Source organism: Culex quinquefasciatus, chromosome 2 (genome assembly GCF_015732765.1).
Source record: "Culex quinquefasciatus strain JHB chromosome 2, VPISU_Cqui_1.0_pri_paternal, whole genome shotgun sequence".
In the NCBI taxonomy this organism is placed as follows: Eukaryota; Metazoa; Arthropoda; class Insecta; order Diptera; family Culicidae; genus Culex; species Culex quinquefasciatus.
In genome coordinates this window covers 156,982,363-156,996,122 of record NC_051862.1, presented here as the reverse complement: position 1 = coordinate 156,996,122, position 13,760 = coordinate 156,982,363, and the positions used below count along the sequence as shown (strand labels likewise).

Here is a 13,760-nt window from a genome sequence, read left to right as displayed (position 1 = left end):
CGTCAGTTGAAACACACAAAGTTGACACGAAAGAACGCAAAGCTCTACACCTAAACAGCCGTGTGACACGACGACACATGCGCTTTCTCTTGCTCTCTTTTTCTATCTCTTTCTTGCTTGTCCGGGTATGTGTGGTGACAGCAGTCATGAGGGAGGTAATCAGAATTTCGGGAGACTTCAAACGAATGTAATCCCAAATGCGTGAATGAGAGGTGGTGAGAGTCAAAAGACTGTTCAAGTAACTTTGAGTGTGAGCGCGAGCAGGGTATCAAGGAGGACGTAGCAAGAATGAAGTTCAGTCAACTGTCACAAAAAAATGTCGATTGATCACATTGGTTATGCAATCGAAGATGGTGTCAAAAAATACACTTTTTTACAAAATATTATAACATCGTTGAGCTCAACAATGACAAAAAACATATTTGAAGTGATTTGTAAATTTTAAATTCAAGATGGTTCAAGGCGGTATTAAAATATTGTGTACATGCATTTTTAAATGTAAAGAGTCGACTAAAATGGGGTTGTAGAACTTGAATTTGATTCAAAAAGCGAGAGAAAAAAACGAAAAAACAAATTTGGTTCATGATTCGATTACCCAAAGTTCCTACGAAAGCTTCGGATAATCATGGTATCAGATATCCGAATCTGGACTGTAAATCTATTTTGCAGACTTCGGAAGAAACCGGTCAAGAAAAATTTCAAATGGGCAGCAGCGGTAGGGGACCATCCATAAACCACGTGGACACTTTAGGGGGGGGGGGGGGTCTATGGCGATTGTCCACGATCCATACAAAAAAGATTTTTTTTGTGTGGACAATTTCCCACGAAGGGGGGGGGGGGTAACAGATTCTCAAAAAAGTGTCCACGTGGTTTATGGATGGTCCCTAGCGAAAGCAAGCCAGTGAGGGTGAAGAAGCCCCAAGAAAACGTTCCCTCTCTTTAGTCCTGGCGTTCGTTAAGCTGTTTCTTTACCCTCTTTCTTTCGAAGAGCATACCGGCCCTTTTTTAAAAAACTCCTAATGCAAATATTTTCGACTTTTTTAAAGTAAGGTTTAAGTTAAAATTTTAAATATCTATTTTTAATTTTGACAACAAAATTGGACCCTTAGCTGCTAAAATATCGACATCTGGATATTTTTTACATTATTTGGGAGACTTATGGAGGGTTTTTTTTTTTAAAAAAAAAGGTCCAATATAAAAATTATTTTTTTTCTTTTTGGCCTTGAGTCAAAAGTACACAAAAACAAGCAAAAAGCAAAAAAAAAAATTTTTCTCGGTTTTTATTGAATATCTCTGGATTGAAATCTAATTTTGGGGATTTGTGAAGGTCAAAAGATGATTTGGCCCAAATTCGACGTACGACAAGTTAGCACGACAGCGACGATATGTCAAAATCTCCTGATGTGCACAAAAAAAATCGTAAAAGGTGAGAAATAGTAAATACAGAGCGGATTCGTTGGATCGAATTTCACTTTGAATGTCCGCTAAAAACTGAGTAGTCAAACTAATGTTTACATTTCAACCCCTTTGTTCATCGAATTCCGAGGTTTCTTATTTTGAATTCTAACAGTCGTTTCAAAAAGCAAATTAAAAGGTAGATTCATTCGTTCATGTTCATTGTTTTTCCAAATAAAAATATTCATAATTTCAAAATATTTTTTTAATACTTAACAAGTTTTTAGAACACAAATGTACCGGTTTTATGTAAAATTGCTGTAACTTACAAAAAATCATTAGTTTGAATGAATAAGAAACATGTTTCAGATTTTTCCAAAATGTTGAAGGGGATTACCCCTTATATTTTGAAAATTCCGGTTCAAAATATATATTTTTAAACGCTTGGCTTCATTCAAAGAATTCATGTGATCAACTATGTTTGGCTGATATACTACCCTTATCACAGATTTGATTGTTAAAGCTTTCAACTCATGTAAAAAATTCATAATTTTGTGACAATTTGAGAGAGCTATGTGCGATACAAAAAAAGGGATCGTCTTTCTACTCTCCACTTAGGTGACTGCTGGCCGGCAGCGAAATGATGGGAAAGTATAGTTTGTATCGGACTAGGGTTTTGCCCAAGCGCTGCTTTCTATTAACTATTTCAGAATGGCACTCATAAGTTTGCTAGTTTGTTTAAAAATCACCTTGGATATTTTAGAAGAATATCGATTGCTCAAGTTATTTTTTTCATTAATTTAATTTTTAATAGATAATCTCGTTAAATGAAGAAAAATAAAAATCCAACATTTCTGTTATTTGTTCTTTAATTAAATATCCTAAAAACTTTGGCAAACATTTTTTTTTAGTTTCAGCTCAACGCTTCCTTCGCTCCGACTCGCTGCGGGACTCTTTGTGTCTTCGCTGAGAGCTTCGTTCTTTGCTTTTCGAGCGACTTCTCTTCTTCGTTTTCTTCTTATGCTCACTCGAGCGATCCTCCCGGTGTCTCCTGCTGCTTCGATCACTTCCCGAACGTGATTCACGGCGGCTCCTCCTATCATCACCATCTTTGCGCGATCGCTCTTTGGACCTACTGTGACTTCGTCCGGATCGGCAGCTTCGACTAGAATCGCTACGTTCCTTGGACAACCGGGACTGATCACGACCGTTGCGGCTCGGCGCTTCCACTTCGGGGGTCTCCGACCAGCGCCAGTTGGTGCGTTGCTTGGCAGGTATTTCGATGTCGTCCCAGCTTCTGCGAAGAAATTTTCGGAGTTATAATTTAAGGTTGAGTTGAAGATGGTAACACTACCTTTCCTGAGGTTGCGATCGCTGCGACATCCTCTGCGATTCCCGCACGGAGTGAAGTTCTTTGGAGTGACAGTACCGATACTTGCTGACCGGGTTCCTCATCAAGTGCAGATAGTTACAGTTTTTGCCCTTCTGGCAGCGTGACTGCTCAAACAGACCTAGATAAATTGCAAACGTTTTGCGGTATTATTTGGGGCGATTTGCTGTTTATCCATACTCTGGTAACAATAAGCGAACAAATTAGTCATGGGTTAAGGCAAATTCAACAAACAAGATGGGCTAGTAATCAAAATAAAAGCTGTGGGCACTCAATTTTAAAGTTTTTTCAAAAGGATACTTTTGAGAAGATTTACCACAGACGGCTGCAGGCCACGAGATTGGCGACCGGAACTCAACGTGAAGCTGTCGGGACGCGTAAAAGCGACCGTTCATCCTTTGCTGAGCTTTGGCGGCACTTCTAGAATCAAAACCTAAGTGAGCAACGCAAAATTTTTGGGTAATCATCAAAATTCACCTCACGCTATCGTACTGGATGAATACGTTCCCGCGCAGGTGGACGGCATGATTCCGACACACGAAAATGTACCGAATCAGTCCGAACGACTCGAATTCCGCGATGATGTCGTGGAAGAACTCGTTGTAACATCGGTAAAGCTCATCCTCGTCGAATTCTATGCCCGAATCGGTGCCATACTCCGGATTATTTCGGTCGTCCAGCGCAGGGTGGGCAAAGAAGTTGGGAATCAGCAGAAGCTAGAAAAAAAGTTAATTACTTGCCAGTCTGACCAAAATTTACGATTATTAAGCTACACACCTGACTCAATCCCGGTGTCGGATGATTCGAGCTGCATCTTATCCCGTACCTACAAACTCCAATCTTCCCAAAGAATCCGCAAACATTCGCTCCGGTCCTCGTGTCCACCATCTGGCAAAGACCCTCCAAGTGGTCATCGATCCCGGCCAAGTATTCCGCCAACAACCGTTCCCGTTCCAGCTGCCTGCGTCGAAGTTCCTCCAGCAGCCGCTGCTTCTCCTCTTTGGCCTCCCTCGCCTTCCGCTCCAGCTCCTCAAACTCCTTCCGTATCCGCTCTCGTTCCTCATCTTGCTTCCGCTGCTCCTCCTCGCGCTTCTTCCTCAACTTCTCAAACGCAACCCGAGCTTCTCGCTCCCGGTCCAGCCAGAGGGCGTGCTCGTACCGGCTGCGTTCCTCCTCCCGCGTGGCCGCCTCCCGTTCCAGTTGGTCCTTCTCCCGAAGGTACGCAACGTAGTTGGGATTGGCCAGCTTGGCCTGCCCGGCGTGTTGCGCCAAACGGTCACGCTCCTGAGCCACCTTCTGACGGTGTCGCTTTCGGCGGTTTTTCTTGAACAACTTGCGCCAGTCCTTGCGGCTTGGGTTGGGAAGTTTTGAACAAGAAATATTTATATAAAAAAACGTCCATATGTAAACATTAAGCTCATCCTAAGAGACTTCAAACTAGTTGAGTAATTTTTGCCATGGCCCATGAAGAGTATCGGGGCCGCATTTACAAAGCGGATCCAATGGCTATCTCTTAACTTAACGTTAACTAACCTTAGGTCGTCATCCCTAAGGTTACGTGGTAAGGTCCAAGCTTGTAATGATACACTACCTTCCCTTTATTAAGCAATCGAATCCAGAAGGGAAAAGATCACCAGTTGTGTTGGTTAGAGCCGGGATTTGAACCCCGATCTACGCGTTACTACAAGGCTACGTGGCTCACGCCCTAATTATATTATATCAATCTTATAATAAATACTCATTTAATAATTTATTACATATTCAATTTTGCAACCCATAATCTCTAAACTCACTAATCTGACGAAGAACTTCATCTTTGGGCTCTATACAAGGTAGCAGTACAAAGTTTCACGAAGCGAAATGAAACGCCAGAAGATGAAACACCCTTTCCCATCTCAGAACGTGCTCTTCACTAACTCGCTATTATTTTTACCTCATTTTAACACTCTTTTCTGTCATTTGTAACACTAGTTCCTGGTGTAATTCACGAAAATCGATCAAAAATATCGCAAAAACAAGCCAAATTTTAGTTGAAAACCCGGCAGCTGATGTTCACGATGTCAACATGACTGAAAACATAAACAAAGTTGACGTTCAACACTTCAACGGAGGTGGATTCAAAGTGACGTGACATAATTAATGCGATGCAACATTCGTTGCGTCGTGCGATGTATCACTTTGAATTGAGTAGTCTTGGAATGTCATCAAAAGTGGGTAGTTATTGAAATTTCAACAGGAGCAGTTGAAGAATATGAAAAATGTGACTTTATTGAACTTGAAAGGTTTTTATTTATTATTCAATTTACAAACAAAAGAAATACCTAGGTACATACATCTGTAAAACTTCAGTTTTTACACACGATTTTCGTTGTTTGAAAAAAATTTAAGTCAAATTTTAAATGGAACATGAGAGGTGTACTTCACGTAATGAAACATTTTTAACAATAATAAGCAGAGTTTGAAAATAACACTGACAATAATTAAAAGTAATGAAACTAACTGTAATTTCTACAGAGAATTAAGCATTATTTGTGCTATTGTTCAGCATTGATCTCACGGTGGAGTTTGGAACCATTTGTGTGCACATTTCATTCTGATTCAACGTGAACTGAACTAAGATGACGAGATATGTAGTAGCTGCACCAACAAGCTGAAAAGTAAAAGTTTTCAATGAAATAATTCAAATAAATTTTCCCCAAATATACCGTAAACAGCAACGTAAAATCGAGCTTGAAAAATCCATGAGCAGTAAATGACACTTTTCGGTGGGTTAGCTGCAGCGAAAGCTGGGCGAGCTAGGAATAGAAGTTGATTAATTACTGATAATTCTAGGCAGATGTAGGGTAATTAACTACCTGCCTTGTTAGGTCCTCGTCGTACTTGTTAACATTCATAAGTTTGTGCACGTTAACGGCTATTTTCTCGTTCTGGAAATATTTTTTTTTTGTTCATTAAAGAAGCTAGAAAACGTTTTTGCTCGCACTTGCAGTTAAAAAAATAAGATTTTTTTTTGTGATATAGGAAAATAAATCGTTAGATTAAATAAAATACTAAATCAAATGTAGTCTCAAGGTTTTCTTTTTTGCATTTCAGACCTTATGACCAAAAAATTGAATAAATTTAAAATTTGAGGCCCAGCTTCTATCGAAAATGGGCAAAGATCAATTAATTTAAAAAAAAAAACAAATTCAAAATTTGCAAAAAGTTTGAAAGTGCCAACGTTATACAATGTATTTTCAATCGTTTGAAATCAATTGTACAAGAAATTGCAATGAAAAGTTTAATGTTCGGCAATCATTATTTATTGATACAACCACCTAGTCGCCTATCAAAAAAACTTTTGCTAGAAAGAGGAAGGAAATCTGATGCAAGTAAGTAAATCTTTCCCAGTTCCTGAGGGGAACACCCTTGAAGAGTATCGGGGCCGGCATTTACTAAGCGGATTCAGTGGCAGTTTCATTCTCAACTCGATGCCAACATTTCAAAAAGCATCATGTACAAACCTTGTGTTTTGAGAAAAACGCATTTGAATGTTGAGCATCCATTATCAATTACCATTTTTATATAAAAGCAAAATTAGATGTTTTAATGATAACAAACGATGAAAAACGTTGCTTTTGTTGATACTTGATCATCCATATTCAATAAAACATTATTTCCGTAATTTTATTTGAGAAAAACAAACATAACTTCTTTTGAAATCACCAACGTCGATATCACCCTGCTGTCACTGAGGGGGGGCGCTTTGTTATGATTCGTTTTTCTTCGCCGAATGTACATGGCGCTTTTTTCATGTTGCTTTTTTTTCGTCACGAGGTTTATGTAGCCTTTTGTTTGACAGGTTGACAGGGCTATATAAACAGGGACTGCTGATGGCAGAGATTTTGTTTATGTTACTTTATTTAAACTCATGATTAAACAGACTTTACTGAAGTAACTTTTGCTCATTTTTGGTGGAGAGGTAGCTTATTAGGAGTACTTTTAGAATATGCAATAACCCAGAAAGTATCAAAATGTACATGATGCCTTTTGAAATGTTACCGGCGAACTTAATGTTAACATGTTAAGGTTAAAGTTAACATTCCATAGGTCGCCTCCCTAAGGTGTTGTGATAAGGTCCAGTTTGTGACGATACAATACCTTCACTTTACTAAGCAATCGATTCCAGAAGAGAAAAGATCACCAGTTGTGTTCGTCCGAGCCGGGATTTGAACCCCGATCTACCGCTTAAGAGGCGGAAGCGTTACCACTGGGCTACGTGGCTCGGTCTGATGCAAACATACCTTTAATGTGTTGGTAAATTTTTGACTAGAAAGCCTTATGGCCTTAATTATTGGCTGATGCACGAAGTGAAATGTTTACCTTTTTGGTACCCTCTGCAAATGTCTAACCATACAAAATTGCTGTCAGGAAAGTGCCGGCAGCAATTTGTATTGATATGACGTTTGCTGAGTGTGCCAAAAAGTTTGGTTATATTCTGCTTGCAAAAGACAATAGTCGTACATTTTCAAACTAAAATAAAAATTTGATAAGCTAGAATTATATCAAAAAAACCTATTTTTTAACAGAAAAAATAATAACAAAGTTTCAAACAGTTTATCATGATAACAATTATCATTTCGTCGCTTGTAAGATATCTTGTAACACGTCTGCTGTAAAAAGATAGGACTTGTCACAAGATAGCACACAAGCGATGATGTATTTTAGGATGTATTAAAAAACAGTTCTTTTTATTTGTTAATGTTTTATTTATGATCAGATTGGTTTTGTAAACCCGTTTTAACTAATTTTGGCTATTCCATTAATTTCCCTAATAGACAGTTTGATTATTCCATCAAACTGTTTCAAATCACACAATTGTTCTCAAAATTATTTTTAATAATAGTTAGACTTTTTGACGATTTTTAAGCGGTGATAGCTCAGGAACCACAAATCTTAGAAGGTCTTAAGCTCAATTTTGAAGGAAATTGGATGTAGAATCCATTTCCGTGATCAAAATTTACATAAGAATCACTTATCGGCAGAAATGAATATGTTTCGTTCCAGAGATATCGAATTTTAATGTTTTAAGTATTTGAGATTACCTACATCAGTTTCATTCGCTGCATCTGCTGATGGAATGACCCATATTTATTTGTTAATGGAACAACCACAAATCGGACTCTGATGTAAAAAACAGAACTTTTTTTTTTGTATTTCGATCATCTGAAGTTTCGGATAATCAAATTTTGGATAATCGAAACATCAAATAAACGAGTCTTATGATAATCGAGTCTAAATAGTTTTTGTTGCTTTTGTAAGCTTCATGGAAATTCAGTTCAATGCACTGTACCAGGATCCTTTTCCTAATAAGCTAACACAAACTTTACAGTTGAATTAATCAAAAAATAAATAAATGGTGCACCAACTCAAAAACGCGATTTCAATTAACCTTCTCACACCCAAGGTTACTCAAGAGCAAAATTAAGTATCTCGTCGATAAGGCAATTTTTCAAAATAATCCAACCTTCACTGCTTCATGTAAAATGTAATCTGTCAGCTATTAAAATTTCATCAAGTTTTGTCAATTCAGTGTTAATTTCAAATCCGATGATAATATTACCTCTTTAACCGCCTTGTTGCTGACAAACACGATCTTCACAACCCCAATCATGTGCACCGCTCCCTGGTACAGGAAAAACATCACAAATTGCAGCTTGCTAAACGGCGTATTGTTGTGCCCGTCGGTAAAGATGGTCTCCAGGATGTAGTACGAATCAAAGACAGCGATCAAAAAGGAGATCGTTACAATGGCCAACATTTGCACTTTAAAATATTCCTCCACGCAGTTACAGGCATCGCACAGCTCGTCCTGAATGTTGGCCACCCGGTTTATTACGTCGGGCATGTACCGATTGGTGTTGGAAAATACGGACGAAATTCCGAGGGGTTGACGGATTCGCACTACTTTGACCGATTCTTGCTTCTCGTTGTACGCGGCCAGTTGCTTGTCGTTGCTAATGTCACGAAGGGATTTGAGGACCTTGTTCAGCAGGTGGAACCGGTGGCGGGTTTGATTGACCAGACAGACAAACAGGACGATGACCATCGACATCATTAGGAACGGTAGGAAGAAGGACATCCAAGCCGTGATACAGGGGTAGACGTTTGAACTGGCTAGGACTAGGACGCACACGGTGCAGTACGAGATTTGAATTAGAATTGACATCACTATTAGTAGATAGTTGTAGTACAGGGTGCTCTGGTAGTTTGTCTCAACGCCAATTTCCTTGAAATGTTGATCAGTTTTAGCCAGCGAGTGAAATGCGTCAATCAGTTTATCACGTTGGAAAATGCTGTACGCGAAGGTCATCACCAGCGCCACTATGCCGATCCAGATTTGCAGAATGTCTCCAAGAGAGCTGATTTCCGTGTTGAAGAAGTATCCTGTGACACTTTCCTGCTTGAGCAGTGCAATTACGTAGCACGTACAGAACAGAATACTGTGCAGACACGAGTTGAGATAACCAAAGGTCGTGCACTTCAACACCGAGTCCGTCCCGTTCGTAAACACCGTAAACGGAGTCATCCCAGTGATGAACGTGGTCCGCAGAACAGGCCGCTGGGCCGCGTAGAAGTTGGTCGGATTTAGCAATTTGCGAAGCCACTTGAACCCCATGATTGAACTTGACTGCTCAACGGCTCGACAGGAACTAGTCCCGGCAGGCTTGCCGTTAAGTTTATTATCCTCGCTCGTCACACTTTCTCGTCCTTATGTATTTTTAATGGCACTCGCGTACTGGTGATAGGTATCGGTGCCATTTGCCACGCCACAGGATTAAATCGTTCCATTCATACGCGCCCGAGCGAACGCCGCCAGCCCTTGTTGACGGGTTAGAACCCGATAAGGCATCGTCCCATCAAAAGGGAGCCTTGTTTGCGTAACAAATGAGCTCTCGGGTGTCGTTTAGTGGTAAGGTAGTAAAAAGGAGCTTCTACGTCAACACTTTGTAAAGTGAATTCCAGCGAAAACGGTTGATACCGATCAAAGAGTTCAACGTAGTGTTCGTAGCTCGTCGAGGGTTAGCGCGCGGAAATCGGCTTGAACTTGGGCAGAGTGGCAACAGAGTATAACTGAAGGAGTAATTGTGTAAACGGTATAATCAAAGGCGAATTGACGCCACGGTAAAAAGTGGAGATGAGCATGGATCCTTGTGTGGTGTGTATAAGTAATAACTGTAATGTTGAGCCAGGTGTGTACTGTGCAGTGGGTGGTAATTGGAGAATATTACATGACAGGGTTGGTGGCATGTTTGTTTGGAATTTTAAATTGCAATACAGTTGATTGCTAGTATCATGAGTGCACTGAATGACATGAAGTTCTTGTAGAGCGTGCTGCACTTGCCCATCAAAATCATGAATGAATAATTATGATTGTAAAAAAAATGTTTGCTCTACATAAAAAAAAAAATATTTTTAGATTTTTGTTCTGATAAATTTCATGTGCCAACTATGAGAAATAACATTGAGCTATAAAAATTGTCAAAAATTATTGCACAGTAGGATGACAACACAAAAAATGTGGTTCAAATTCTTTGGTAAATGGCCCCGTGGCGCGGTGGTTAGCGGCTTCGGCTGCCGATTCCTAAGATGCCATGAGGCACGGGTTCGATTCCCACCTTATCCTCCTGGCCTTCTATCGGAAGGGGAAGTCGTAGAAATGGATTGCGTTTTTTGCCAAATTTTGAGCAAAATCGGTAAAGGTTTAAGGATCGCTGTCGATCGCAAATAAATTTTCATGATCAACTCAGATCGCTTTGTGCTCTTCGTCAAAATGGCAAAACGCTAAATTTCTCATTAAAATCTTAAATTTGATGATATTTCGACACATTTAACACCACCTTCCAGGAAAAAAAATTATCGCTTTTCGCCATATTTTTTTCCAAAAATTCTGATGCAAACTTCAAGGCTCAAGAGGGACTCCTATTTTCAAAAAAAAAAAAAACACTCAAAATTTCAGTACTTTTAATTTCGATAGGAATTTTTTTAATACATTTCGAAAATTGTAACACATTTTTCTTGAAACTCTATTTTTTTTTCACAAAACTACGTATTTTCGAAAAAAATCAAAAAAAAAAATAAAATAGTTTTTCACAATATGTGTATCAAATGATCAAGATATTTTTATAAATTTCTAAAGCTATAATATTTTTTGAAAATACTTGAAATGTTCACAAAACTACGTATTTTCATTAAAAATACTCAAAATTTCAATGTTTCAAAATTTATTACATTTGAAATGTTTGAATATTCGATCATTTGTTACCCAACTGAAATTTTGACTTTTTTTTTTCGAAAGTACGTAGTTTTGTGAAATTTTTAGTATTTTCAAAAAAATGTTGTGATTACATTCGAAATACATGAAAAAATCTCAATCATTTGATACCAATATTGCAAAAAACTGAAATTTTGAGTATTTTTTCGAAAATACTCAAGATTTTTCAGAGATTAAAATTGCATTTTCAATATACAGCAATTCCCCACGAAAACAGCATGATTCGAAAAATAGCTCTCCGATCGGGCTCAAAATTTTTCTGGGGGTTCCTTGGCCGAAATAATTAGACCTGTATTTTTATGTTTAGCCAAACTGAAATTTTGAGTATTAACTCCGCCTGTAATGATGGATCTTGATGACAAACTGAACTTCAGCTACAACCATAAGTGGTTGTAACCAAAGGGAAGAGAAACCATTGAGAACCTGAACTGCCGGTCGTAAGCCCGGGTAAAGGAGGAACGTTGATATGGAGGCTGTTCTCTGCTTCCATATCGTAAAATCAAAAATCCACGGAGAACCAAACGGAGTGCTATACGGATGGTTCACAAAACTAGTCTGCCGTCCTAGTGCAAACGAGGCTTTCACGCACTCCTACATGGACCCCAATCTAAGGTGTCATGCGACCCGTGCCGAGGGATGAATGTTTGGAGGGTCTAAAATATCTTTCAGGTCTTAGCGGAGCCTGTGTGGTACCAAGGCGCCCCACGCAGTAACCAAGCCTCCTCTGACTCTATGCAGGCTCTAGTCTCAGTTGAAGTGTGTTTTTTTCCTTGCAGTAGACATTCGGTAATCATGGATACTTTAAACAAAACAATGGACACGAAGGAGAAGGAGAAGGGAGATAGTGGAGAGGAAGTAGTGGAGAAGAAGGAAGATGAAGAGGTGGGATCGTCCAAGGGGACGGACGATGTGGAGCTCGACAGCATCGGATCGCTGGATGAGAAGATGGAGGAGCAACTAGACTCCATGTCGCTGGGGACGATCGCCTCGGTCTCGTCGTCAATCCTGGACACGCCGAATCGGTCATCCGTACAGGCAGGTCAAGAGCATGGCGATGACGACCCGAGGCGAAACAGAGAAACCGTGGAAAAGAGCAGAGGTTTGCGCATGAGCGATGCTGAGCTCAAGCACTTCAACTGGCTCCTTGGCCAAGGCCATTCTCTAGCCGCAGCTCGGGAGTTGTGTCGCTTCTCGGTGGTTTCGCAGAAATGGCAACGTTCTGAGGAACAACCGTCTCCAAATACCGGTGGACAGTCCGGTCCACAAAACAAAAGGTCCAAGGACAACCACAATCCAGGACCAGGGATCACCTTCAAGGAGCTGGCGGACGCTGTTCCAATTGCCATCACCACCGTGGGTTATCCCGAAACACGGCTCTCTATGGAGCAACTCGTAGTGGTCAAGGAGGCGCTGATTACAATGATAGGCAATCTCGTCAATCCGGTGGTCAGGCCTAACTTCCGCAGCTGCGAGTTCAAACAGGGGTACCTGATACTTGCGTGCGGAGACGCTTGCACTGCGTCCTGGCTGAAAGAGACTATCACCTCACTCATCCCGTGGGAAGGTGCTTCTCTAAAAGCCATCGAGGTCACAGATCTGCCGAAGCTGCATTCCTTTACGGCGTACGTCTTCGACAGCTGCAACGACTCCACTCTACGCATTCTCCAGCTTATGGAGAATCAAAATATCGGTCTCAGCACCAAATCCTGGCGGGTAATCAAAAGAAAGTGATTGCCAAGACGGTGGAACTGCTGCTGGAGGTAGATGAGAAGTCAGCAGAGACCATCGCTGCCAACAACTCCCACCTGAACTTCAAGTTCAGCAAGGTTCGCTTGCGCAAGGTGACCGGGGCGCATCCACCGCCAAAAGAGGAAATTCTGTTGCTCAAACGAGCAATCCCGCGAAAGGTGGAACGGTACAGCAAAAAGGCAACAAGGGGGGCAAGCAACGACCATCTGCGAAAGCAAACGCGGTTAAGCCCAACCCCCACGCCCAAAAGCAAAAACCAATCGCCTCTAGCACCGATGCTGCAACGGGTACGGAGCCAAAAACCGCTCGCGGTTCAAAGCCCCAACCGCCTGTAACCAGCAACGCTCAGAAACCCCTCAAGGGCAAAGGAAGCAAACCCGTAACCCCAAGCTTGCAAGCCTTGGGGAGCTTACACGAGGATCCTGGGTCCTCATACATCGGCGACACAGCCGTCGGAATCCGTCAACCGACGCTCGAGTCCAATGGACAACGGGCAGAAGGCGGCACACCCCCTGGACAATGAGCAGCATCCGCTGCATCCAAGTGAACCTTCATCACGCTAAGGGCGCATCAAGTGTGCTTAGCAGTAGGTTCACAAAAGAGCAACTGGGAGTTGCTCTCATCCAGGAACCGTGGGTAAACCACAAAAAAATACGCGGACTTACTAGTCCAGACAGTAAGTTAATTTACTGCAACTCGCAGACATCCCCAAGATCTGCAATTCTGCTACGCAGAGATATCAAGTATTCTCTCATTACAGAATTTACCCAGCGTGACATCGTAGCTGTAACGCTAACGGTTCCAACGACCAAAGGAAAGCAGGAGGTGGTTGTTGCATCCGCTTACTTCCCGGGCGACCAGGACGTAATACCACCACCTGAGGTGGACGCACTTGTGCGTTACTGCAGGGCT

The 13,760-nt window shown here is 41.0% G+C and overlaps 2 protein-coding genes across 2 annotated transcripts; both read right to left on the bottom strand.

Annotated features, from left to right (window-relative positions):
* Positions 1-2,242: 2,242 nt before the first annotated feature.
* On the bottom strand, positions 2,243-4,856 carry LOC6037378 (U2 small nuclear ribonucleoprotein auxiliary factor 35 kDa subunit-related protein 1). Its single transcript, XM_038256571.1, has 6 exons — positions 4,719-4,856; positions 3,563-4,136; positions 3,263-3,501; positions 3,102-3,205; positions 2,750-2,906; positions 2,243-2,692 (listed from the first exon to the last, which is right to left on the bottom strand). The coding sequence occupies exons 1-6, from the start codon at positions 4,742-4,744 to the stop codon at positions 2,314-2,316; spliced, it is 1,479 nt and encodes a 492-aa protein (XP_038112499.1). The 5' UTR covers positions 4,745-4,856; the 3' UTR covers positions 2,243-2,313.
* Positions 4,857-5,161: 305 nt separating this feature from the next.
* LOC6037379 (putative gustatory receptor 28b) lies at positions 5,162-9,459 on the bottom strand. Its single transcript, XM_038256572.1, has 4 exons — positions 8,388-9,459; positions 5,641-5,712; positions 5,491-5,580; positions 5,162-5,435 (listed from the first exon to the last, which is right to left on the bottom strand). Exons 1-4 carry the CDS (start codon positions 9,441-9,443, stop codon positions 5,304-5,306), a joined length of 1,350 nt encoding a protein of 449 aa, XP_038112500.1. The 5' UTR covers positions 9,444-9,459; the 3' UTR covers positions 5,162-5,303.
* Between the last annotated feature and the right edge of the window lie 4,301 nt (positions 9,460-13,760).

Excerpts from the sequence above, each read along its gene's own strand:
- LOC6037378 (XM_038256571.1), bottom strand. The coding sequence starts at position 4,744 with ATGACAGAAAAGAGTGTTAAAATGAG. Across the intron at positions 3,502-3,562 it reads CGACACCGGGATTGAGTCAG|CTTCTGCTGATTCCCAACTT; the intron begins GTGTGTAGCTTA and ends CTTTTTTTCTAG. Across the intron at positions 3,206-3,262 it reads ATCCAGTACGATAGCGTGAG|AAGTGCCGCCAAAGCTCAGC; the intron begins GTGAATTTTGAT and ends TTTTGATTCTAG.
- LOC6037379 (XM_038256572.1), bottom strand. The coding sequence starts at position 9,443 with ATGGGGTTCAAGTGGCTTCGCAAATTGCTAAATCCGACCAACTTCTAC. Across the intron at positions 5,713-8,387 it reads GCAACAAGGCGGTTAAAGAG|AACGAGAAAATAGCCGTTAA; the intron begins GTAATATTATCA and ends AAATATTTCCAG. Across the intron at positions 5,436-5,490 it reads ATTTTACGTTGCTGTTTACG|CTTGTTGGTGCAGCTACTAC; the intron begins GTATATTTGGGG and ends TTTACTTTTCAG.